At 43.7% G+C, this 24,929-nt stretch overlaps 1 protein-coding gene across 1 annotated transcript in view; it reads right to left on the minus strand.

The window, feature by feature from the left end:
• DPT (dermatopontin) overlaps positions 1–22,488 on the minus strand; it is a 147,454-nt gene extending 124,966 nt beyond the window's left edge. The window contains exon 1 of the mRNA XM_068265596.1: positions 22,158–22,488. Coding sequence (XP_068121697.1) covers positions 22,158–22,450 — 293 coding nt within the window. The 5' untranslated portion in view covers positions 22,451–22,488. The remainder of the gene's footprint in view (positions 1–22,157) is intronic.
• Between the last annotated feature and the right edge of the window lie 2,441 nt (positions 22,489–24,929).

Raw genomic sequence — 24,929 nt, forward strand, 5'->3', positions numbered from 1 at the left:
ATTACACAGCGGGGATTTGCGGCGAGATGCGGCGGCCGACGGGTGTAAAGAGGCGGTAAGAAATTTAAGCAGTTCGCTTTGTGGGGGGGGGGGGGGTGCGGAGACGAGCGGCGGCCGGCGGGGAGCTCTGGGGGTCTCCTTATTAAAGGAGACCCCCAGATGCAGCGGCGGAAGATGGCGGCGGATGTTCGGCGGGTTGTGCGCATGCGTGGGGAGCGAGGCCGTGGTGCTGATGGACAGCACCACAGGGTAAACCTCACTCCCCATTGCCCGGGAATAGGGAGCATCGCTCAGGCGTTCGCCTGAGTAATGCTCCCTAACGATCGGCCATCGCACGAGTGAAACTGGCAATAGGATTTGCCGGTAATCCTCGTGCGATGGCAAGGTGATAAGTAGCTCGCATCTGCAAGCTACTTATCACCTGGAATAGCATCAGGCCCATTATGTCTCTGGATGTCTCCCAGCATGTTGGAGCAAAATACAAGTGGTAACATGGATTTACAGTTTGTACGGACACATTATACAGAGCTTTTTGAGGGTGATAGCTGCCTGGAAGGCACATACAAATTTGAAATAGACGCGTCAATACAGCCCTCTAGATTACCAACCAGAAGAGTACCTGTACTTTTAATGCAACCACTAAAGGATGAGCTAAAAGATCTACAGTCCAGACACATAATCGCACCAGTACATGAAAGTACAGACTGGATAAGCAGTTCAGTGATTGTGAAGAAACCCTCAGGCAAACTAAGAATATGCATAGACCCCAAACCTCTGAATAGAGCACTGAAGATAAACCATTACCCCATGCCTATAATAGAAGACATTTTGCCTGATTTGTCAAAAGCTAGGATTTTTTCAGTATGTGATGTTAAAAATGGATTCTGGCATGTGATATTACATGAGCAATCAAGTTACTTGACAATATTTTCGACTCCATTTGGGCATTATCGGTGGCTGAGATTGCCCATGGGAGCCAGTCCGGCTCCAGAAGTCTTTCAACAGAAAGTTAAATCAAAGCCTTAGAAGAACTCCCAGGAATAAAAACAATAGCAGATGATATACTGATAGTTGGAGAAGGCGATGACAAGGAATCAGCAATGAAAGATCATGATCAGAAGATGATACAATTCTTGAACAGGTGTAGAGAGAAGCAAATTAAACTAAATTTGGAAAAAATCAGAATGAAAATGACTGAAGTTCCATACATTGGACATCTGCTAACCTCAAATGGTTTAAAAGTAGATCCTGAAAAAGTGAAGGCTGTACAAGAAATGCCGACACCTACAGATGTACGAGGAGTTTTGCAGTTCCTGGATATGGACAATTACCTTTCTAAATTCTGTAAGCATCTCTCAAGACATGTGTGAGCCGTTGAAACAGTTAACCCATAAAGATGTACTCTGGGAATGTACAGACGTACAGAAGACTGCATTCCAAGAGGTGAAAAAAGTGATTGCAGACACAGCCACCCTTAAATAGTTTAACCCAGAGAAAGCTGTGGTATTGCAATGTGATGCTTCAGAAACAGGCCTTGGAGCCACATTAATGCAGAGAAAACAGACTATTGTTTTTGCAAGCCGAGCTCTCACACCTACAGAACAGACGTATGCACAGATTGAGAAAGAACTACTGGCAGTGCTATTTGGGATGGAAAAATTTCACCAATATACCTATGGACGACAGGTACAAGTGCATTCAGATCATAAGCCTCTGGAGAGTATTACAAAGAAGCCGCTATTAAATGCACACAAAACGACTGCAGCGCATGCTTCTTCCACTACAGAAATATGATTTTGACATCAGCTACTGCCCAGAAAAAGATGTACTTATTGCAGATACGCTGAATAGAGCCTACTTACCCACTGAAGCAGAAGGTGGAAAAGACATTGAGAATATTAACATGTGTGAGTACTTAGCTGTATCAAAAGACCGGTTAGAAGAAATACAGAGCAATACAGAAAAAGACAAGAAACTGCAGATTTTGAAAAATGTCATATTAGAAGGCTGGCCTAAATATAAACAACATGCACTAGTTGAAGTATTGCCCTTTTTTACATGTAAGAGATGAACTGTCAGTGCAGGATGGTGTCATATTTAAAGGTGAAAGAGCAGTTATACCAGAATCAATGAGAAGGAGCATACTAGAGAGATTGCACTCCACTCACACGGGTGTAGAAGGATGTCTACGCAGAGCATGGGAATGTGTTTACTGGGCAGGAATGAATGATCAAATAAAACAATGGATTGCAAAATGCGACATATGTGCATCATGGTCTGACAAGCAGCAAAAAGAAACATTGCAACCACATGCAATTCCAGATAAGCCATGGTCCAAAGTAGGCCTAGATTTGTTTAGCTGGAATAACAAAGAGTACTTGGTAACTGTGAACTATTTCTCCAACTTCGGGGAAGTGGACTACTTACAAGACACAAGGGCAAAGACAATAATCAAGAAACTGAAAGCGCATTTTGCAAGGTATGGCATTCCGGTGATTGTATTCTCTGATAATGGGCCTCAGTTTAACTCGAATGAGTTTTACCAATTCAGCAGGGTGTGGGATTTTCATCACCAAACCTCATCACCTGGATATCCTCAAAGCAATGGCAAAGAAGAGTCGGCAGTAAAGACAGCCAAAAGACTGATGCAGAAATTTGAGTTTGCTGGATTATAGAAATACACCCAGTCAAGGCCTAGAGACTAGTCCAACACAGAGACTTATGAGCAGGTGCACTAGGACTCTATTACCAACCATGGGTCGCCTGTTGAGACCAAAACTTGTGGAGAATTGCAAAGAAAAACTGCAGAGGAATCAAAGTCGACAGGCTTACTATGATAAGTCAGCCAAAGATCTACCTGAGCTCCAGAGAAATGATACAGTACGCGTTTTAGCCAATGAACAAGTATCAGAAACAGTGGCATAAGGCAAAAGTTGTGCGGAAATTAGGATCTCGGTCCTATGAAGTGATAACAGAGGAAGGAAGAAAACTGAGAAGAAATCGTAGACATTTAAGAAAGACTGAGGAAAGATTCAGGATGAGGCCAAGTGAGCCAGCTTGGGACAATTACACTTATCCATCTACATCTGCAGATACAGAAGCAACAAGAGCACTACAAGTTTTGGGGGGGTGGCTTGGGGGTGAAGGGACCCCCGTTAAGCCGCGGGATAGCAGCATTTTAGCAGGGGCACACATGCCCCTGCTATCTATGAGGTCTGAAGCGAGATTTATTCTCGCTTCAGACTCTCTTTAAAGCCTCTCAGTTATAATCTACCATGTGTGTCTGCAAATAGAAGAAACCTAACATAACAAACAACTATATAGTATACAATAGTAAGCCTTAATAGACCATAATCATGGCATAAACTTGTAAATGTATAAAAGTCAAACTACTTGAACAAACATTTCAAACTATGCAATATGCTTAAAGCAACTAAATCAATGGAAGGAAGAAGAGACACTGGTGGAAACAAGGACAAAACCATTGTGGCCTAGGAATCCAGACATGTTTGCCATATCTTGGTGAATTTTGAGTATATTGAATATAAATGTGAGTTTACAATGAGAGTACAGCACCCTTTCAAACTGGATAACCTCAAGGATCAGGTTCTTCCAGTGAGATATCAATGGCTGATCTGGGGAGAACCATTTTAAAATAATATCCTTCCTAGCTAGGAACAAGACTTCTTGTATAAATATTCTATATTAATGCTGCCCAACAATCTCCTCTATTATCCCCAAAAAGCATAATTTGGGGTCCAAAGCAATATATATACTAGGTATTTCAAATAGCATTTGAACAACTTGGATTCAAAAGACCTCCACAACCATACACAACCAAATAAAGTGGACAAAATGTGTGCAGTGCTGCATAATCCTTTTAGAAATAGAGAGTACGAAGACGCTTGTTGACCAATGAAAAGCTGAATGAGGCGGTTGTGAGCTTCTGTGCAGGAGGATCTAACGGATAGATAAAAATATTCAATGTCATCAGTGTGACGCTTATGTGGTCCCAGAGAAAACCGCAAATGTATCATCTGAGTTACAAGCACACATTCCCTTGCAATATAAAAATGACATTTTAACCATCTTAGCGGTATGGACGAGCTCAGCTCGTCCATCACCGCCGATGGCTGCCGCTCAGGCCCTGCTGGGCCGATTTTGCTGAAATAAAGAGCAGCACACGCAGCCGGCACTTTGCCAGCCGCGTGTGCTGCCCGATCGCCGCCGCTCTGCGGCGATCCGCCGCGAGCAGCAGCGAAAGAGGGTCCCCCCAGCCGCCTGAGCCCTGCGCAGTCGGAACAAATAGTTCCGGCCAGCGCTAAGGGCTGGATCGGAGGCGTCTGACGTCAGGACGTCGGCTGACGTCCATGACGTCACTCCGCTCGTCGTCATGGCGACAGGAGAAGCCAAACACGGAAGGCTGCTCATTGCGGCCTTCCGTGTTACTTCTGGCTGCCGGAGGCGATCGGAAGAACGCCTCCGGAGCGCCATCTAGTGGGCTTTCATGCAGCCAACTTTCAGTTGGCTGCATGAAATAGTTTTTTTTTTATTTAAAAAAAACCCTCCCGCAGCCGCCCTGGCGATCTTAATAGAACGCCAGGGTGGTTAAATCAACTTTTTCCCTCCTGACTCTGTTAGCAATCACTGACAGTTTTTAATTACAGAATCTTCCAACCAGGTGTGAAAAGCTTTCTCCTAGCTCCCACCAGACCCCTAGAAGGTTTATAGTCCCATCCATCAGATCAGCTCAGAGATGAATTTAACAAAACCTTGTTAACCACATCTTTAAAGTGAACCTCCAGTTTTGGAGTGAGAGCACATTCCATAGTTCAGATATATTTTCTGTCTCAATGAGGAGGGGATGGCTCATCTCAGGTTCCAAGGGGTGTGTGATCCCCGCCCTCACTCCTCCTTACTGAATGAGGGGTATAACCATGGGAGAGCTCAGGAGCTCAGCGTCCTGTACTTTAATCTGACTAGAAATACCATCAATTGACGGCCCGCTAGGACACAGGCAGGATCGCCTTCTTGGACTATATCTTACAAAGACTCTATGGCTTAAAGGAATTATCAGGCAAAAAAAAAAATGAGTTTCACTTACCTGGGGCTTCTACCAGCCCCATGCAGCCATTCTACCAGCCCCATGCAGCCCCATGCAGCCACGTAGTCACTCACTGCTGCTCCAGTCCCTCGCCGCCAGCTAGTTGCTTACACTTTTTTGCATACCCGCTGGTGCAGGAACATTAACGCATACATTTTTTAGCGTTAGTGAGGCAACACTGACAAATTTTCGCGTTACAACGCTAACGCTAGAATTTGTTAGTGTTACACCGCTAACGCTAAAAAATGTATGCGTTAATGTTCCTGCACCAGCGGGAATGCTAAAAATTGTAAGCAATGCAGCCTACCGACCCTGAGGTTGGCAAAAATGAAACTAGCTGGCGACGGGGGACTGGAGCAGCAGTGAGTGACTACGAGGGCACAGGATGGCTGCATGGGGCTGGTAGACAACCCAGGTAAATGACCAAGGGCTGCTGCATTAACTAAAGCGAGATCCATACAAGATAGCAACTTTAGTGCAGAGGTATAACAAGAGTACGTCAGCACATCCAGGTTCAAAGCCTGCCTAATCAGGCTTCCCAAGTAGCTAATACAGTCACCCCATGCCTTCTGCGTGCCCCATCTTCCCCCCAGAAGCCTATCCAACTATTCATCCATAACTAAATTAAAGTCCACTAATAACAACACAGGACCATGACGATCATTAATTGTACTCAATTAATGATCCATATCGGAGCTAATGATCAAAGACCTTGCAATGTCTCACAGTGTAAATAGATCTTTACTTGGTGCCGAAAACATAAAAACAATTAAAAACATAACATTGTGGGGACAAGAGACTATTTGGGGAAGTATACAATAAATGATTAAACTTGAAATTAGTACACCAAGTTCATAAAATGAATCAATCAATCACAAATAGAACAAGTACTTTAAAGATGGCCACACACCATACAATAAAATGATCACATTTTACAGCAATTCGATAAAAACGATCGATCAGTTGTACTGAAAAATTGAAAGCTTTTTTTTCATTCAGTTGAGAAATCTGATTGAATTTTCCTTTTTTTTTCGATAAAAGAACATCGGGAGTGTTGGATTTTTTCTAATTAATGTATATTAAAATTGAAGGGTAGATTGACAATTTCTTGATGTACAAACCCAATCAATTTTTTCTGACATTGGACAGATTTTTGAAATGTTGCAGTCAATCAGAAAAATTGATTGCAATTTTTAAACCAGCTTGAAGCCAAAATCCTACTAAACAACAGTTTTGACCCATTCCAATCTGGCTTCAGGAAACATCACAGCACTGAAACTGCCCTCATCCAGTGGCTGGATAGTGTAATGGCTAAGGGCTCTGCCTCTGATGTAGGAGTCCTGGGTTCAAATCCTGGCTCTTTCTACTCAGTAAGCCAGCACCTATTCAGTAAGGAGTTCATTGGGCAAGACTCCCTAACACTGCTACTGCCTACCGAGTGCACTCTTGTGGCTGCCTTGCAAGCGCTTTGAGTCTGACAGGAGAAAGGCGCTATACATAAAAAGGAATTATTATTATTATCCAAATATGCAACCACCTGCTCATGGCAAGAGACAGAGGAGAGTGCTCCATCCTGATACTGCTAGACCTTTCTGCAGCCTTTGATACAGTTGACCATGACATCTTGATAAGCAGGCTACAGGAATACCGCGGCATTGATGTGTAACGATTGGTGTCAGCAAGAACAGATTTTCTGATTATTGGTGATCTGCAGTATCACCAATAATACAGATACTATACCTGATTATGTGGTGATCTGCAGAATCACCAATAATGCGAGTATAGCGAGACACAGGACAACCAGATGTAAAGATAGGTGTTTGGTGCAACAGTAATACAGATAGAGATACCAACTCCCCCAGAGAAGCCGGTAGAGGGAGATATCTCTATAAAACACAGGGATCAGCACTCCAGCAAGCTGGAGATGCATATGAACTAGTAATCAGTTCACCCGAGGAGCGGGTGGTGCACAGTAAGACAACGTGTATACTGATCACCTGCGGAGCGGGTGATTCAGACTGTACTGCAGCAGGTGATCACCTGAGGGGCAGGAGATCAAGACTGTACTGCAACTCCTAATCACCTGAGGAGCAGGTGATGAGGACAGTACCGTAGTTACTAGTCACCTGAAGAGCAGGTGATTTAGACTGTACTGCAGCTACTGGTCACATGAGGAGCAGGTGATTAAGACTGTACTGCAGCTACTGGTCACCTGAGGAGCAGGTGATTAAGACTGTACTGCAGCTACTGGTCACCTGAGGAGCAGGTGATTAAGACTGTACTGCAGCTACTGGTCACCTGAGGAGCATGTGATTAAGCTGTACAGGGAATCTCTCACCAGGCACTAGGCTCACTGGTGAGGGCAGGAGAGTCAGACAAGCAGATTCGGCAACAAACGGACAGATACGGTACAAAGACAGAAGGCTTAAATCAGAGTAGTGTTCGGCAACAGGATCAGATAGGCAGAAGCACAAAATCAGTAAGCAGAAGAGTAGTCAAGGCTAGCAGAAGGTCATAACAAATAATACAATTCAATTAGTACTTTAGCTATCAATAGAATCTGACTAAGTGTGGATCCCCAGCTCTTGCTGGTTCTAGCGCACTTTGGGATCTGACAAAGGTCTGAGTGCTAAGACGTAGCACTTGCAACAGCAGACGAGGAGCTACTGACAGGCAGGTCCTATATATACTGAGAGCGCCCCACAGCGCCGCCCCAGTCTCTCAACCAATCAGGAGCACTGCTGACCGGCCGACTCCCCTTCTATTCGCATAAAGGTCCTGTCACCTGGCACGCGCGCGTAGCCCTCAGTCTATGTGCAACTGACGGACCAGGCAAAACTCCACCATGTAACTGCGCGGTGAAGGCCACCGGCTGAGACGCGGAGACAGCCGCCATGCCACTCACCGCTGCGGCGGCATCTCCGCTATCTATTACAGTACCCCCCCCCCCCGTGGGGAGTGGACCCCAGACACTTCTTACACGGCTTTTCAGGGTGTAACTCATGAAACTCTTTCTTTAGATCCTCGGCATGCATGCGGCAATCCGGAACCCAAGTTCTCTCCTCCAGGCCATACCCCTTCCAATGGACCAGGTACTGTACAGAATTCTGCACTAATCGAGAATCTAAAATCTTCTCGATCTCATACTCAGGTTGGTCGTCAATCATCACAGGGGGGGAGGGGGGAGGGAGAGGAATCCACATATACAGCAGGCTTCAACAAAGAAACATGAAATGATCTCACACCTCTCATGCTGGCTGGGAGATCAATCAAATACAGTGCTGTGAAAAACTATTTGCCCCCTTCCTGATTTCTTATTCTTTTGCATGTTTGTCACACTTAAATGTTTCTGCTCATCAAAAAACATTAACTATTAGTCGAAGATAACCTAATTGAACACAAAATGCAGTTTTAAATGATGGTTTTTATTATTTAGCGAGAAAAAAAAACTCCAAATCTACATGGCCCTGTGTGAAAAAGTGATTGCCCCCCCTTGTTAAAAAATAACTTAAAGGTGGTTTATTACACCTGAGTTCAATTTCTGTAGACACCCCCAGGCCTGATTACTGCCACACCTGTTTCAATCAAGAAATCACTTAAATAGGAGCTATCTGACACAGAGAAGTAGACCAAAAACACCTCAAAAGCTAGACCTCGTGCCAAGATCCAAAGAAATTCAGGAACAAATGAGAACAGAAGTACTGTAATTGAAATCTATCAGTCTGGTAAAGGTTATAAAGCCATTTCTAAAGCTTTGGGACTCCAGCAAACCACAGTGAGAGCCATTATCCACAAATGGCAAACACATGGAACAGTGATGAACCTTCCCAGGAGTGGCCGGCCGACCAAAATTACCCCAAGAGCGCAGAGAAAACTCATCCGAGAGGCCACAAAAGACCCCAGGACAACATCTAAAGAACTACAGGCCTCACGTGCCTCAATTAAGGTCAGTGTTCACGACTCCACCATAAGAAAGAAACTGGGCAAAAACGGCCTGCATGGAAGATATCCAAGGCGCAAACCACTTTTAAGCAAAAAGAACATTAAGGCTCGTCTCAATTTTGCTAAAAAAACATTTCAATGATTGCCAAGACTTTTGGGAAAATACCTTGTGGACCGACTAGACAAAAGTTGAACTTTTTGGAAGGTGCGTGTCCCGTTACATCTGGCGTAGAAGTAACACAGCATTTCAGCAGAAGAACATCATACCAACAGTAAAATATGGTGGTGGTAGTGTGATGGTCTGGGGTTGGTTTGCTGCTTCAGGACCTGGAAGGCTTGCTGTGATAGATGGAACCATGAATTCTACTGTCTGCCAAAAAATCCTGAAGGAGAATGTCCGGCCATCTGTTCGTCAACTCAAGCTGTAGCAATCTTGGGTGCTGCAGCAGGACAATGACCCAAAACACACCAGCAAATTCACCTCTGAATGGCTGTAGAAAAACAAAATGAAGACTTTGGAGAGGCCTAGTCAAAGTCCTGACCTGAATCCTATTGAGATGTTGTGGCATGACCTTAAAAAGGCGGTTCATGCTAGAAAACCCTCAAATAAAGCTGAATTACAACAATTCTGCAAAGATGAGTGGGCCAAAATTCCTCCAGAGCGCTGTAAAGGACTCGTTGCAAGTTATCGCAAATGCTTGATTGCAGTTATTGCTGCTAAGGGTGGCCCAACCAGTTATTAGGTTCAGGGGGCAATTTCTTTTTCACACAGGGCCATGTAGGTTTTGAGGTTTTTTTCTCACTAAATAATAAAAAACATCTTTTAAAACTGCATTTTGTGTTCAATTATGTTATCTTTGACTAATAGTTAACGGTTTTTGATGAGCAGAAACATTTAAGTGTGACAAACATGCAAAAGAATAAGAAATCAGGAAGGGGGCAAATAGTTTTTCACACCACTGTATGTCACGTCATTAATCTTTCTGGACACAGGATATGGGCCTACAAATCTGGGTCCTAACTGAGGTGATGGTTGCTTTAACGCCAGATGCCGAGTAGACACCCACACCATGTCTCCTGGGGAAAACTTCCACTCAACAGACCGCCTTTTATCCGCCTGTTTTTTCTGCATCTGGAAGGCTTTTCCCAGATTCCTTTTTACAAGCCCCCAAATTTCCTTCAATGCCCTTTGCCAATCCTCTAGAGCTGGAAAAGGGGAAGATGCCACTGGTATTGGGGAGAATTTGGGAGATCTCCCCGAAACCACCTGGAAAGGAGAAAAACCTGAAGAGGAACAGATTATTATGCGCAAATTCCGCAAATGGCAGAAACTTTATACAATCTGACTGCGCATATGCCACATAACACATGAGAAATTGCTCCAAGGACTGGTTAACTCTTTCTGTCTGTCCATTGGTCTGTGGGTGGTAGCCTGATGAAAATGATAGGTCCATACCGAGCTGGTGGCAAAAGACCCTCCAGAATTTAGACACAAACTGGACTCCCCTATCTGACACCACATTCTCCGGTATGCCATGCAGCCGGGAAATGTGCTGGATGAAGAGATCAGGCAATTCCTGAGCAGAGGAGAGTCCCTTCAGAGGGACAAAATGAGCCATTTTACTGAACCTATCAACTACCACCCAGATGACCGACTTGCCCTCAGTCCTGGGGAGTTCTCCTACAAAGTCCATAGACAAGTGGGTCCATGGTTCATTTGGCACTGGTAAAGGTTGTAGCATACCTACTGGTGCTTGACGAGAGGGTTTATTTCTGGCACACACAGAGCACTCTCTCACAAACTCTTTGCAATCAAGAGCCAACGAAGGCAACCATACACATCTGGCCAGTAGGTCCTGAGTTCGAGCAGCCCCGGGATGCCCTGCATTCTTTTGGGCGTGGAACAATTGCAAGAGTTGTAGGCGAAAAGGAAGTGGCACAAACAGAACCCCCTCGGGCTTCCCTTCTGGAATATCTTGCTGGTAAGGCCCTAGGGTAACCGCCCAGTCTTCCCAGGTTTCTGTGGCTGCCACCACCAGTCTTTGAGGTAAGATGGTCTCAGGGGTTGATGGCTGAACTGTCTCGGGCTCAAAACACCTAGATAATGCTGCTTTGACATTCTTACTTGCCGGTGTATACGTGATGACAAACCTGAACCTTGAAAAGAACAAGGACCAGCGAGCCTGTCGGGGGCTAAGTCTTTTGGCCCCTTCGATGCACTCCAAATTTTTATGATCAGTATAGACCGTGATCGTATGTTCTGCCCCTTCCAGCCAATGGCGCTGATTCTTCAAAGGCTAACTTAATGGCCAAGAGCTCCCTATTGCCAATATCGTAGTTCCTCTCGGCTGGAGAGAACCTACGGGAAAAGAAGGCACAGGGATGTAGTTTGCCTTGAAGGCCAGAGCATTGAGACAGGACAGCCCCAACCCCAATCTCCGATGCATCCACCTCAACAATGAAGGGGAAGGTGACATCCACGTGTCTCAAAATGGGAGCAGAACAAAATAACTTTTTCAACGTAGCGAAGGCAGACTGTGCCTCTACTGTCCAATGGTAAGTGTCAGCCCCCTTCTTAGTAAGGTTGGTGAGGGGTGACACTACAGAAAAAAACCCTTTGATGAACTTCCTGTAGTAATTGGCGAACCCAAGAAATCTTCGGAGTGCCTTCAATCCTACAGGTTGAGGCCACTCCAATACAGCAGCGACTTTTTCAGGATCCATGGAGAGACCTGAAGTGGATATAATATATCCCAAAAAAGGGACCTTAGTGACTTCAAAGAGGTATTTCTCTAACTTCGCATACAACGAGTTCTGCCTCAATTTTCTTAAAACGAACTTCACATGTTTCCGATGTTCGGTTAGATTGGGTGAGAAAATCAGTATATCGTCCAGATACACTAGCACAAATTTTCCCAGAACTTCCCTAAAGACTTCATTGAGGAGCATTACACAACCCGAAGGGCATGACCAGATACTAGTAGTGCCCATCGGGCGTGTTGAATGCCGTCTTCCATTCATCACCGTCCCTAATGCGTACCAGGTTGTATGCTCCTCGTAGGTCTAGCTTAGAGAAGATACTGGCATTAGTCACCTGAGCAAACAAATCGTCAATCAAAGGCAGTGGATAGCGATTTTTCACTGTGATCTTATTTAAAATACAATACAAGGTCGAAGCCCACCGTCCTTTTTCTGTACAAAAAAGAACCCAGCCCCTGCTGGTGACCGGGAAGGATGGAAATGGCCCTTGGCCAAATTTTCTTTAATGTACTCCTGTATAGCCAGCTTCTCTGGCCCCGACAGATTATAGAGATGGCCTCTAGGGGGCATACAACCTGATCTTAACTCTATGGGACAGTCGAAGATCCGGTGTGGCGGGAGTTTCTCTGCTGATTTTGGACAAAACACATCAGAAAATTCTGCGTACTGCACTGGCACCCCTTTCACCTGAACCTTGGTGGCGCAAACAGCAACTTTCTCCAAACAATGATGATGACAATGGGCTGACCAGCTTTGTAGCTGACCTTAAGCCCAGTCGGTCTGAGGGGAGTGTAGTTGCAACCAAGGCATACCGAGGATTATGGTGGAGGTTGCCATTTGCAGGACAAAGAACTGTAGTTTCTCCTTATGTAGAACCCCTATATTACACAACAATAAGGGGGTCTGGGAGAGAGGCTGTCTACACTGTAACGGAGAGTCATCTACCGCTGTGATCAAAATCTGACGGTCTAAAGGAAGTAAGGGAATCCCCAATTTTTTGACAAAGCCATAATCTATAAAATTAGCTGCAGAGCCTGAGTCGACGATTGCTTCTGTGGCCGTGACCCTGCCCTCCCAGGTAATGGAGCAAGGGAGGAGTAAGCGGTTATTATCTAGGGGTAAACACGGCTCGCCTAGGGTATTACCTCTGACTACACCTAGGCGGCAGCGTTTCTCGACTTTTTAGGGCAATTTTGGACAATGTGACCCCCTCAGCACAGTATAGACAGAGTCTTTCTGACCTTCTGCGATTCTTCTCCACTTGTGTTAACCTAGACTGACCGAACTGCATCGGTTCGTCCTGAGGTGACGAGGGTGGAGAAGAGGCGTAGGAAACAGATCTTACAGCATTTCTGCCACAGGTTTATTTTTGATAGCGAAGGCGGCGATCAACCCGCACCGCCAATGAAATTGCTTCGTCTAGAGATTTAGGCTCAGGATGACCTAACATCAAATCAGAAACTGCATCGGATAGTCCTGACAGGAAACAGTCTAATAAAGCATACGTTCCCCATCTAGCTGATACAGCCCACCTCCTAAATTCTGCTGCATAAACCTCCACTGGATTACGACCTTGCCTGAGAGTCTTTAGTTTCCTCTCAGCCGTGATAGCAATATCCGGATCATCGTATATAACTGCCATGGCCTTAAAAAACTCCTGAACTGAGGATAATGCCTCATGCCCTGTGTGAAGACTTTATGCCCATGTTTGTGAATCTCCTGACAAAAGGGTCTTTATAAAGGTTACTCTCTGGTTCTCAGATCCTGACAGATTGGGCCTCAACTCGAAATAGGATAGCACACGGTTTCTGAAATTCTGAAAGTCAGATCTACATATCTACACATACGAAGGTCCGTGACTGAAGGGCATCGCACTGTATCAATAGTCGTTTTAAGTACCTGTACTGTCCCAGACAGTTGAGTGATCTGAGTCTGTTGGGTATTGATCACCCCGGTAAGATTGTTTACCGCGGTGGTCAGGACTTCAACCTAGCTACGCAGTGCGTCCATAATGTTTGGTCTTCTGTTCTGTAACGATTGGTGTCAGCAAGAACAGATTTTCTGATTATTGGTGATCTGCAGTATCACCAATAATACAGATACTATACCTGATTATGTGGTGATCTGCAGAATCACCAATAATGCGAGTATAGCGAGACACAGGACAACCAGATGTAAAGATAGGTGTTTGGTGCAACAGTAATACAGATAGAGATACCAACTCCCCCAGGGAAGCTGGTAGAGGGAGATATCTCTATAGTATACAGGGATCAGCACTCCAGCAAGCTGGAGATGCAGATTAACTAGTAATCAGTTCACCCGAGGAGCGGGTGGTGCACAGTAAGACAGCGTATACTGATCACCTGCGGAGCGGGTGATTCAGACTGTACTGCAGCAGGTGATCACCTGAGGGGCAGGAGATCAAGACTGTACTGCAACTCCTAATCACCTGGCCCCAGCAGCCCTACCAGTCAGCACCTCCAAAAAGTAGTATAAGCTATTTCACTTAAAACATAGCTCTTTATTGAAAGATTTTAAAAATCCATAAAAATGATGGAAGATTGTGGGGCTGATGACCAGCGACAGCCCGCTGTTTCAGACTTCCGCCTTTCTTCAGGCTGGACAGTCCCACATTAACCAAACATTCACAAAGCCACCATCTTACATATCACACATCTACCAATCAGGAGACAGCACCTTGGAGAACCTGATGGAAGACTGCATGAAAGTGCAGTTGGACCAATGAAAATGCAGAAAACGGATCATGTGAATTCAAAAATAGAGAGCACAGGAGCGATCCCTCCGCCATAAAAATAGTGCACTACAATCCATCTCCTTAGCTTGCTCAAGTCCCTTATATCAAGGACAAGCAGCTTCAGTCATTGATTATGTAGTTATTACAAAAGTATTTTCAACTTTCCACTGATCCAATACCTCGGCATCCAGTCGCCAGCATTATCCGCCACATAACAACTTCCGCTCTCACCGCACGGCCTGAGATCATAGTGACGTCATGGACAGACCTGGAACTCCATGCCAAGACGTTGGCTGAATATTATAGGATCAATTCGTGCTCAAGTGGCACCCCCTTTCTTCCCAAGGGATACGAAATTTGTTGATGTCTGGGAGGCGAATTTTGAATAAGACCTCTATGGACGCGATGTTGCATGTGATTGCTAGAATTCAAGAAGAACTTCCTAAATTGAATACAAAAATTATGAAAAATGGAGGATGAACTTAAATCAATGTTGCCAATAGAAGATCGTACAAATTTCCTGCAGGGTTTAAATTAAAAAATGCTTAAACATACCCAGGAAGTGGAAGAAATCAAACGTTCAAAATTTCAGAGGGATACGTCAGATTATTCGAAGGGTTATGTGTATACGTGGCAACTTTTTCCTGGACAAACTCGAGTCCCAGGGAGGGGTAGACCTATAAATAGGAGGAATCCTAAACAACAAATTAAAAAACACCCTCGCAATCCTGGATCTACTTCAAGTGCAGAATCTTCTGGGTCTGATTTTTTACCAACATCGAGGGAAGCCTACCCGAGCACCCGAGGCAACACAGGAGGAGAGGAGGAAGGAAATATCAACTTAAAAAACAAAAAGAATTCCGTCAACAAAATGGTTTTGAGGCAGAAGAAGAAATGAAATTAGTATTCAATATCTCAAATTATGAACTTACTCCAATTGAGATGAAGGTACTTAATCATGGCCTCAACTTTTGCCCTACATTTAAACCTGATTTTTTTCATTTGGATCTTGAACTGTTTAAATTTTTTCGGAACATCAAATTAAAATTATTTTTTAGTAATCCAATAGGCTTTCAAGGCATGAGGGAACCATCATCATCTGATGCCTTCCAACTTAAAGAATTGGAAATGAGAAATAAAAGTTCCTTTAACCCTCCAAGTAACCAAATTATTAATCGATACATGGAAAATGTAAATCAGGATCTGGCTCTTTTGGAAAAATCCTTTTGGATTAAAGAAAATAACCAAAGATTGAATCTCTCAAAGGAAGAACCATTAGCCTTATTTGCCCTGGAGAACAATAAGGAAATTACGATTCGCCCGGCAGATAAGAGAGGAGCAGTGGTGATAATGAATACCTCTTATTACGATATGGAAATTTCAAAACAATTACAGCAGGAGCAAGTATATGAAAAGATGGAAGGGGATCCCATAATGAGTATAAAGAGGAGGATTGAAAAGGTGGTGAATTGGGGTTACTCGAAAGGGGTCATTGATGAACAAAGTCGGCTATTTTTAATCAAGCAGAGTCCTATAACCCCTATATTTTATACTTTACCAAAAATTCACAAAAATCTACAGGAACCCCCAGGCATGCCCATCGTGTCCGGGGTTGACTCTATTTTTGTTCCACTTGCCATCTTCATAGATAAGATCTTACAACCTATCGTAGGGCAACTAGATTCCTTTTTGAGAGACACTAATGTTTTTTTGGAGAGGTTAAAATTATTAAATTTAGATCATGAGCAACAAGTGTTATTAGTGACTTTGGACATTGAAAGTCTTTATACGGCAATGCCACAGAATGACGGAATAGAGGTGGTGGACTGGTATTTACTAACGCAGTCAGACCTTACGAAGGATCAAAGAAAATTTGTGAGGGAATTGCTGACTATCATCCTGTATTGCAATTACTTCAAGTTTAAGGATGTCTTTTATGTGCAGAGGCAAGGAACGGCTATGGGTTCGAACGTGGCCCCGTCCTATGCCAATCTATTTATGGGCGCATACGAGGAGGCTTTTGTATATTCACACCCATTTTTCATCATTTTGCGCGTTGTTGGTGGCGTTTTATCGACGACATTTTTTGTGTGTGGATGGGGCCACGTTCGGACCTTGATAATAGCTTGGCGGATGAGCTTTTTGTCCCTAGGCCTTCTCAAAGGACTAGAGGACATGAGCTGCGCATGGAGGAAAAAAGTTTTAGCCATTTATTTAGGAAAGGGTTCTTTACAGTAAGAGTGATTAAGATGTGGAATGCATTGCCACAGGAAGTCGTTATGGCAAACTCTATACCTGCATTTAAAGGGGGCTTAGATGCTTTCCTTGCGTTGAAAGACATCCATGGCTACAATTACTAGGTTATGCCTAATGATGTTGATCCAGGGATTTTATCTGATTGCCATCTGGAGTCAGGAAGGATTTTTTCCCTTTTGGGGCTAATTGGACCATGCCTTGTGGGGGTTTTTTCGCCTTCCTCTGGATCAACAGGGATATGTGGGGGACGGGCTGGAGTTGTACTTTGTACTGGTTGAACTCGATGGACGTATGTCTTTTTTCAACCAAAATAACTATGTAACTATGTAACTATGATGCCTTCATTCGAGACTTGAAGGGCAGTTGTCCATCAATTAAATTAACAGCACACTCGAGCAGTGAACAGGTTGCTTTCTTGGACACTACAGTTATGCTCCATAATGGAGTATTGAGTACAGATTTATATGTGAAGAAAACAGACAGGAATGCGGTGCTGGAGTATGGTAGCTTCCATCCAAGACATATAGTGGAAAATATCCCTCAGGGACAATATATGAGGGTAAAACGAATAGTCTCAGATCCAGAGGTCTGTCAAACCAGACTAAATGAAATGGAAAAGAAATTTTTTAAGAGGGGGTACCCGAAAACAACTTTGGAAAGACAAAATAAAGAAAAGAAAGTAAGGAATTATTCCAAAGCATGCATTCCATGTGTCACAACATACTCGACAGCCAGTGAACAGGTATCAAAAAATGTTAAAAAAACATTGGAGCATACTCCATGAAGCATATCCAAATATACCTGAATTTGTGGAACCACCGTTGATGTCATATAGGAGAGCTCCATCTATCCGGAATAGGGTAGTTAAGACTCGAAATAATCTTTCCAGGAAACACAAGAAGAAAATAACTGGCACATTTCCGTGTTTGAACTGCCATATGTGCAATAATATCACCAAAGGTTCATGTTTTACTCACCCATCAACGGGAAGGAAGTTTATAATTAAGGACTATTATACTTGTGATTCAACACATGTGGTCTACCTATTAAAATGCCCATGTGGCCTGGGCTATGTAGGCCAAACGACTCAGAAACTCAAAGACAGGATCTGCTCTCATAAGTCCTCGCTTCGAACTAAATGCAAGGAACAATCTGTTTCCAGCCATTTCCTGACTAGCAGACATTCGGTATCGCAGTTAAAAGTTCAGGGGATAGATCAGGTGCCTGTAGATTGGGGAGGGGGAGATAGGAACAAAGAACTGTCAAGAAGAGAAGCTGAATGGATTCGACAACTTAATACTTATGGACCATCAGGTTTATACAGGGAATATGACCTTGCATTTTCCTTGAGATAGAATGGGATGGAGAATGGGGTAGGGGTTCCCTTTTATCTATGATTCTGGGAATTGATTAATGATAGAATTATATGGTTAGGCTGTTACTTGTTTCTATATGTATACATTTAAATACTGCAACTGTATATTGCTTTTTAATGTTTTATTCATTTTTGTCTTTCAGGTGGAAGACGGCACCGAGAGGGACCTTTTTTGGACTGTAAGGGGCAATGTATGTAAGTGATTACTTTTTGGTAGTGTCCCCTTTAACATCGGTATTTATGCTGCCAGCAGATTTTTACACGGCGTTTTTTTTTCATACATTTTGTGACAGTTTAGGAGCATGCCCGACTCCCTACTTTGCTAGTGTACTTTCCGCATTAGAGTGTGTGCTATACACCTTTTGTTTATCGAGCTATTTGCTTATATGTTGGATTGCTCATGCAGGGAGGAGGGTTGCTACGATACTGGCTAGAGTAGCGCTGGACTGCGGCGTCAGTATGACGCGCATTGTGTACATGTCCATGTGCGCTTGTTTGATTGGTTAACAGGAGGCAAGGAGCTCCCTCCATATGACGTCACTATGATCTCGGGCTGTGCGGTGAGAGCGGAAGTTGTTATGCGGCGGATAATGCCGACTGGATGCCGAGGTATTGGATCAGTGGAATGTTGAAAATACTTTTGTAATAACTACATAATCAATGACTGAAGCTGCTTGTCCTTGATATAAGGGACTTGAGCAAGCTAAGGAGATGGATTGTAGTGCACTATTTTTATGGCGGAGGGATCGCTCCTGTGCTCTCTATTTTTGAATTCACATGATCCGTTTTCTGCATTTCCATTGGTCCAACTGCAGTTGCATGCAGTCTTCCATCAGGTCCTCCAAGGTGCTGTTTCCTGATTGGTAGGTGTGTGATATATAAGATGGTGGCTTTGTGAATGTTTGGTTAATGTGGGACTGTCCAGCCTGAAGAAAGGCGGAAGTCTGAAACAGCGGGCTGTCGCTGGTCATCGGCCCCACAATCTTCCATCATTTTTATGGATTTTTAAAATCTTTCAATAAAGAGCTATGTTTTAAGTGAAAGAGCTTATACTACTTTTTGGAGGTGCTGACCACTGCTGCTGGGACTTTGATTAAAAAAAGCCATCCAAGTGGTACTGACCGACGGACGGTCATAGCACTCCTATTTTTTCTGTGATCCTCTGGATGCTGTGGGTGTTGATCACACTACGAGAAACTCCTAATCACCTGAGGAGCAGGTGATGAGGACAGTACCGTAGTTACTAGTCACCTGAGGAGCAGGTGATTTAGACTGTACTGCAGCTACTGGTCACCTGAGGAGCAGGTGATTAAGACTGTATTGCAGCTACTGGTCACCTGAGGAGCAGGTGATTAAAACTGTACTGCAGCTACTGGTCACCTGAGAAGCAGGTGATTAAGACTGTACTGCAGCTACTGGTCACCTGAGGAGCTAGTGAGGGCAGTAGAGTCAGACAAGCAGATTCGGCAACAAATGGACAGATACGGTACAAAGACAGAAGGCTTAATTCAGAGTAGTGTTCAGGCTGAGTCGGCAACAGGATCAGATAGGCAGAAGCACAGAATCAGTAAGCAGTAGAGTAGTCAAGGCTAGCAGAACGTCATAACAAATAATACAATTCAATTAGTACTTTAGCTATCAACAGAATCTGACTAAGTGTGGATCCCCAGCTCCTGCTGGTTCTAGTGCACTTTGGGATCTGACAAAGGTCTGAGTGATAACACGTAGCATTTGCAACAGCAGACGAGGAGCTACTGACAGGCAGGTCCTATATATACTGAGAGCGCCCCACAGCACCACCCCATTCACTCAACCAATCAGGAGCACTGCTGGAGTCAGCTGACCGGCCGATCAGCTGACTCCCCTTCTATTCGCATAAAGGTCCTGTCGCCTGGCGTGCACGCGCGTAGCCATCAGTCTATGTGCAACTGATGGACCAGGCAAAACTCCACCATGTAACTGCGCGGCGAAGGCCGCCGGCTGAGATGCGGAGACAGCCGCCATGCTGCTCACCGCTGCGGCGGCATCTCCGCTATCTATTTCATGTGGCATTTAAAACCAGCACATGAAAGCAAAAAAAAATGAATAGTAACAGTAAACACCATCTTACACAGCATAGGGCACACAAAATAAATGAAAAGATAGAAAAATTCAAATTAAAAGAATTGTGGCATTTAAAACCCATCGTACCAGCACAAGAAGTTAGAGTCCTTGTTTAAACCATCTTGTACAGTTTTGAACAAATGTAAAAACTTCGTTCTTGTGTTAGTCTCATGTTTTCCGATTTGAAGCCACCCATTAATACAGTAACGCGAAAATCGCTAAAACTGTGTCCAGGTAAACAAAAGTGTGTTGGTATTGGTAGATCAGAATACTTTGTAATATCCTTTTTTCTGCTGTTAATAGTGAACCTGTGGTGTGTCATGCGATCACGCAGTGGTTGACTTGTTTCTCCTACATAAATTCCTTTGGGGCATTTTGCACACATGATCAGGTATACCACATATATGAAAGTTAGGGAAAAAGTTATTTGCTTAGTATACAAATTAGTCTGCCTCTCCCAGTCCTTACCTCATTTTGATCATGCAAGCTAGTAATGGGTAGGAAGTTGAAGCTAAAGGGTGTAGGGCTCTGTCCCCTGAACAATACCATATGACTTAACTCTTTATATTTGGAAATACCTTGCAAAGTGAAATGGAAAATCCCCCTCTCCCTTCAGTAAATCTTTCCACCTATAAAGCCCCATGAAGTAGGTGGGAGATATAGTAGTGGGGGGACATATAGTGGAATGTAGTAATCCTCTTTATAAATAAGGGAGACCCCAGATATCCCCCTCCTCCATGGGAAAGAATAGAAGGATAACAGTAGTACACATTACTGCTTCTCACAGAGAGTGTCATATACTCATAAATGCCATGAAAAAATCTTTCAGAGAAAAAAATGACAGAAGACAGAAATAAAATATTTTATTAATGCCCCCTGCTGTAATCCATGCCAATACAAGTGTCCCAAACAATGTAATCCTGGTCTTCAATTTAGAGTCCCCTGATACTGCATCTGCTTATTGTACTGATGCTAAAACACTGACCAGAACCCTCTCCACTGTAATGCTTAAACCCCCCTACTGTTCCCATTGTTTTTTTCATCAGGACCAATAGCAATTCCCAATGGCAAATGAAAATATGCTCTGGTGGGTAATGTAAATGACCTCCAGTATGGCTTTTATACATTTCCTGCCCAACAATGGAACAAACCATGGAAATACAATGAACCAGCCATTAAAATATACATTTTTGAGGTAGAAATTGTTTTTCAAATTAGCAAATCCCTGTGAAACACAACCATTCTATACTGCCTCACACTGTGATCACTTTTCTGTTTTCTTGTTGATCTAGTGGAATTACCTGTAAGCAACACCAGTGCGGGGAACATCGCCTTAAAGGGCCCCGCAATTGTAATGCTTTGAATAGGCTACCTCAGAAAACCTAAAAATAAGATAATGCTTCATTTTATCCTCTCCAGAAACAATACATTGTGAGCATTTGTGAGGGATATGCGTGATGCATATTGTTTAAAGTCCTTGGTAAAGTGCATCAGTAAGATTATAATCACTATATAACTGTAAAACAAATACATAGGCATCTGAGCATTTCAATTTGAACAGGTAATCTATGGGCAGGTAAACAGATATGTACAAAAATGTAACATGTCATCTACAACCCTCTTACATCTGCTTGATAAATCTTAACTCAAACCAACTACAGTCTTATGTATTTCATTCTTCTAATGTACTCATGTAACAACGATTATCATTTAACTTTGAATGCACTGTGGTTTTGACTTTCAAATGGTACAGCAAAAGCATCTATTAGTGTTAATGTTTAATGTCTTCTACAATGTCCTGTTTGTATGAAATAATACTTAGTAAAAAGCAACTTAGAATACATTTATCTATATTGTCTTACCATTCCATTCCAGCCCTGTTGATATCTTCCCACCAGCATTCTGTTGGTTCCCCAAATTCGTAGGGTGTTGGCATACATCCATAGTTCCATTGTCTATCAGATCCTTCTTTTTTGCTGTATGCACTCCTTATTGCAACTACTACCTGTCCATGTGGGCACTGGAAATTGAAACCTTGCCTATAAAGATTAACCCATTCATCATTAGAGTAGTCATGAGGTGAGTAATAGTAATCATGTTGTGCCCAAGCCGCTATCAGCAGCTGCAACAGAAAACCAAGCAGCAACAGTATCATTTTGTTTTTGCTGCTGGCACAGACTGTGGGACTAGTATTCTGATCTTGCTCTTTTTAATCCACTGTAACATTTGGTTTCCAGATGTTCAGTGTTCTGAGCCAAGTGCAATGTATCACAGCTTGGCAACTGGAAAAAATAGAAACTTGGAAATGTTATTAGAAGATAGAATTTTAAGGTGGAGTGATTTTATGAAATGCATTAAAAGGCGTTCAGTATTAGTTTAGATAAAACCTTCTGTGACCAGAGTAAATATTGTGTTTTATACCACGGAGCAGAACCTCACAGATTCATGCAATTTGTTGTGTTATTCTCAGACAAATATGTTATAGCATATCTTCTTTCATCGAAATCACGATATAGAAGGGCCTATGTACAGAGATTGAAATATGTGCCTAAATTATTTTTCCCCAAGTATACAATCCATCTGGCATAAGCTTCTCTATTTTTATCCTGGTTTTACACTTGAAATGTGTGTTTTACAGTGCGATACCCCAGCGCATCACACTGCAACGCACAGAGCCACAAACATATGACCCTGTGGCAGATTGCGCCGACATGGTCATATGCATAGCACCGCCCCTCGCCCAGTGACGCACTACCTGCTGGACATAATGTGAGTCACTGGGATTCTCGGCTTTCTTCATCATATTCCTTTTGTTCCATGCATGCGTACCACTGCTAACATTTCTTACATTACTTCTGCTCCATCACCACAGAAGTCGGCCGGTAACACACTGTTGACTTTGTGGCGGATTGGGTACTTCCCGCACACGCGGTAAGTGTGCTCGGTCCCATTGCCTTGCATTGCCATTGCAATGCTTTGCAGTAAAACAGGGTCATGCAATGCAGGTTTAAAATGAAAAAGTGCAACAGGGACCTTAGGGACAAACAGTGGCGTAGCTAAGAAGCCGTAGGCCCCAGTGTAAGTTTAGCATTGGAGCCCCCCAAGCATGCTATAGATAACAATTGATACAGCACACCAAAACCAATCAAGGACAACCACAGTGTCAGAGGTGCAAGAAAGGGATGGGAAACTGTGTGTTAATGATCACTACTATTCGAATCAACTATAGAAGTGAATATTATCAGCACAGGTCCAATAAAGCGCTTATACTGTGTTTAAGGGGTGGGCCCCTCGGTGCCCCTCTAGCCCAAAGGCCCCAATGCGGTCGCTACCTCTGCACCCCCTATTGCTACTTCACTGGGGACAAATCATGCCAGAACAGTGGACTGAGAGGGATATGCCGGTTGACGTGGTGGCCATACACTCGTTAGATTAGCAGCAGATAGATCATCAGATACATTTCTGATCTATCTGATGTGTTTAGGAACATTTTTTACTAGGAACAGATTTCCAATAGATTTCAGTTTGAAATCTATTGAAAATTGATCTGATGGCATTTTTTTGCCATCAGATTTGCATTGGGGGCAATGCAAATTGATAAGCAATCTCCCCAGATCGATTTTGATTTTCCAACCTGGCCGATTGATTGAAATCGATCAAAATCGGCCGCAAATCGATCGAATCAGCAAACGACTTGCAATCGATCGGCCGTTAATCGGCTGAGTGTATGGGCCCCTTTATTTATTTTCTTTAAAACAATGCAGATTGCCTGGCAGTCCTGCTGTCTCTAAAGCCCCGTCTACACGGGGAGATGTTGGGGAGATGTTGTGGCGATCGGCGGCCTCTTGCGCGTCCCCGAGCGTGCCCGCCGCGTCCCCGCTCGCCGCGCGTGCGCCGCATTCGATTCCCCGCTCGTGCCCGCTCGTCCCCGCCGGCGCCGCTTATCTCCCGCACGATTCCCTGCCATTGTCCCCTCGCGAGGAGCGAGCAGGGAATCGGCGGTGCGGAGATCCGTCCTGTCGGATTTTATCAATCGAGCCGCATTAGCGGCTCGATTGATAAGGAGCATCGCGGCCGCATCTACGCGTGTAGATGCGGCTTAATACCCTTTTAGCCATAGACCCTGGACAAGCATTCAGATCACGTGTTCCTGATTGGAATAGTCACATTCTTGTTTCAGGTGTGTGATTCAGACACTACTGCAGACAAAGAGAAACTGCCGGTCAACAGGTATTTCTACATAATTACATAATTAATTAGGTTGAAAAAAAAAACATACAGTGATGTGAAAAACTATTTGCCCCCTTCCTGATTTTTTATTCTTTTGCATGTTTGTCACACTTAAATGTTTCTGCTCATCAAAAACCGTTAACTATTAGTCAAAGATAACATAATTGAACACAAAATGCAGTTTTAAATGATGGTTTTTATTATTTAGTGAGAAAAAAAACCTCAAAACCTACATGGCCCTGTGTGAAAAAGAAATTGCCCCCTGAACCTAATAACTGGTTGAGCCACCCTTAGCAGCAATAACTGCAATCAAGCGTTTGCGATAACTTGCAACGAGTCTTTAACAGCGCTCTGGAGGAATTTTGGCGCACTCATCTTTGCAGAATTGTTGTAATTCAGCTTTA

The sequence above is a fragment of the Hyperolius riggenbachi genome, chromosome 2, assembly GCF_040937935.1.
Source record: "Hyperolius riggenbachi isolate aHypRig1 chromosome 2, aHypRig1.pri, whole genome shotgun sequence".
NCBI lineage: Eukaryota > Metazoa > Chordata > Amphibia > Anura > Hyperoliidae > Hyperolius > Hyperolius riggenbachi.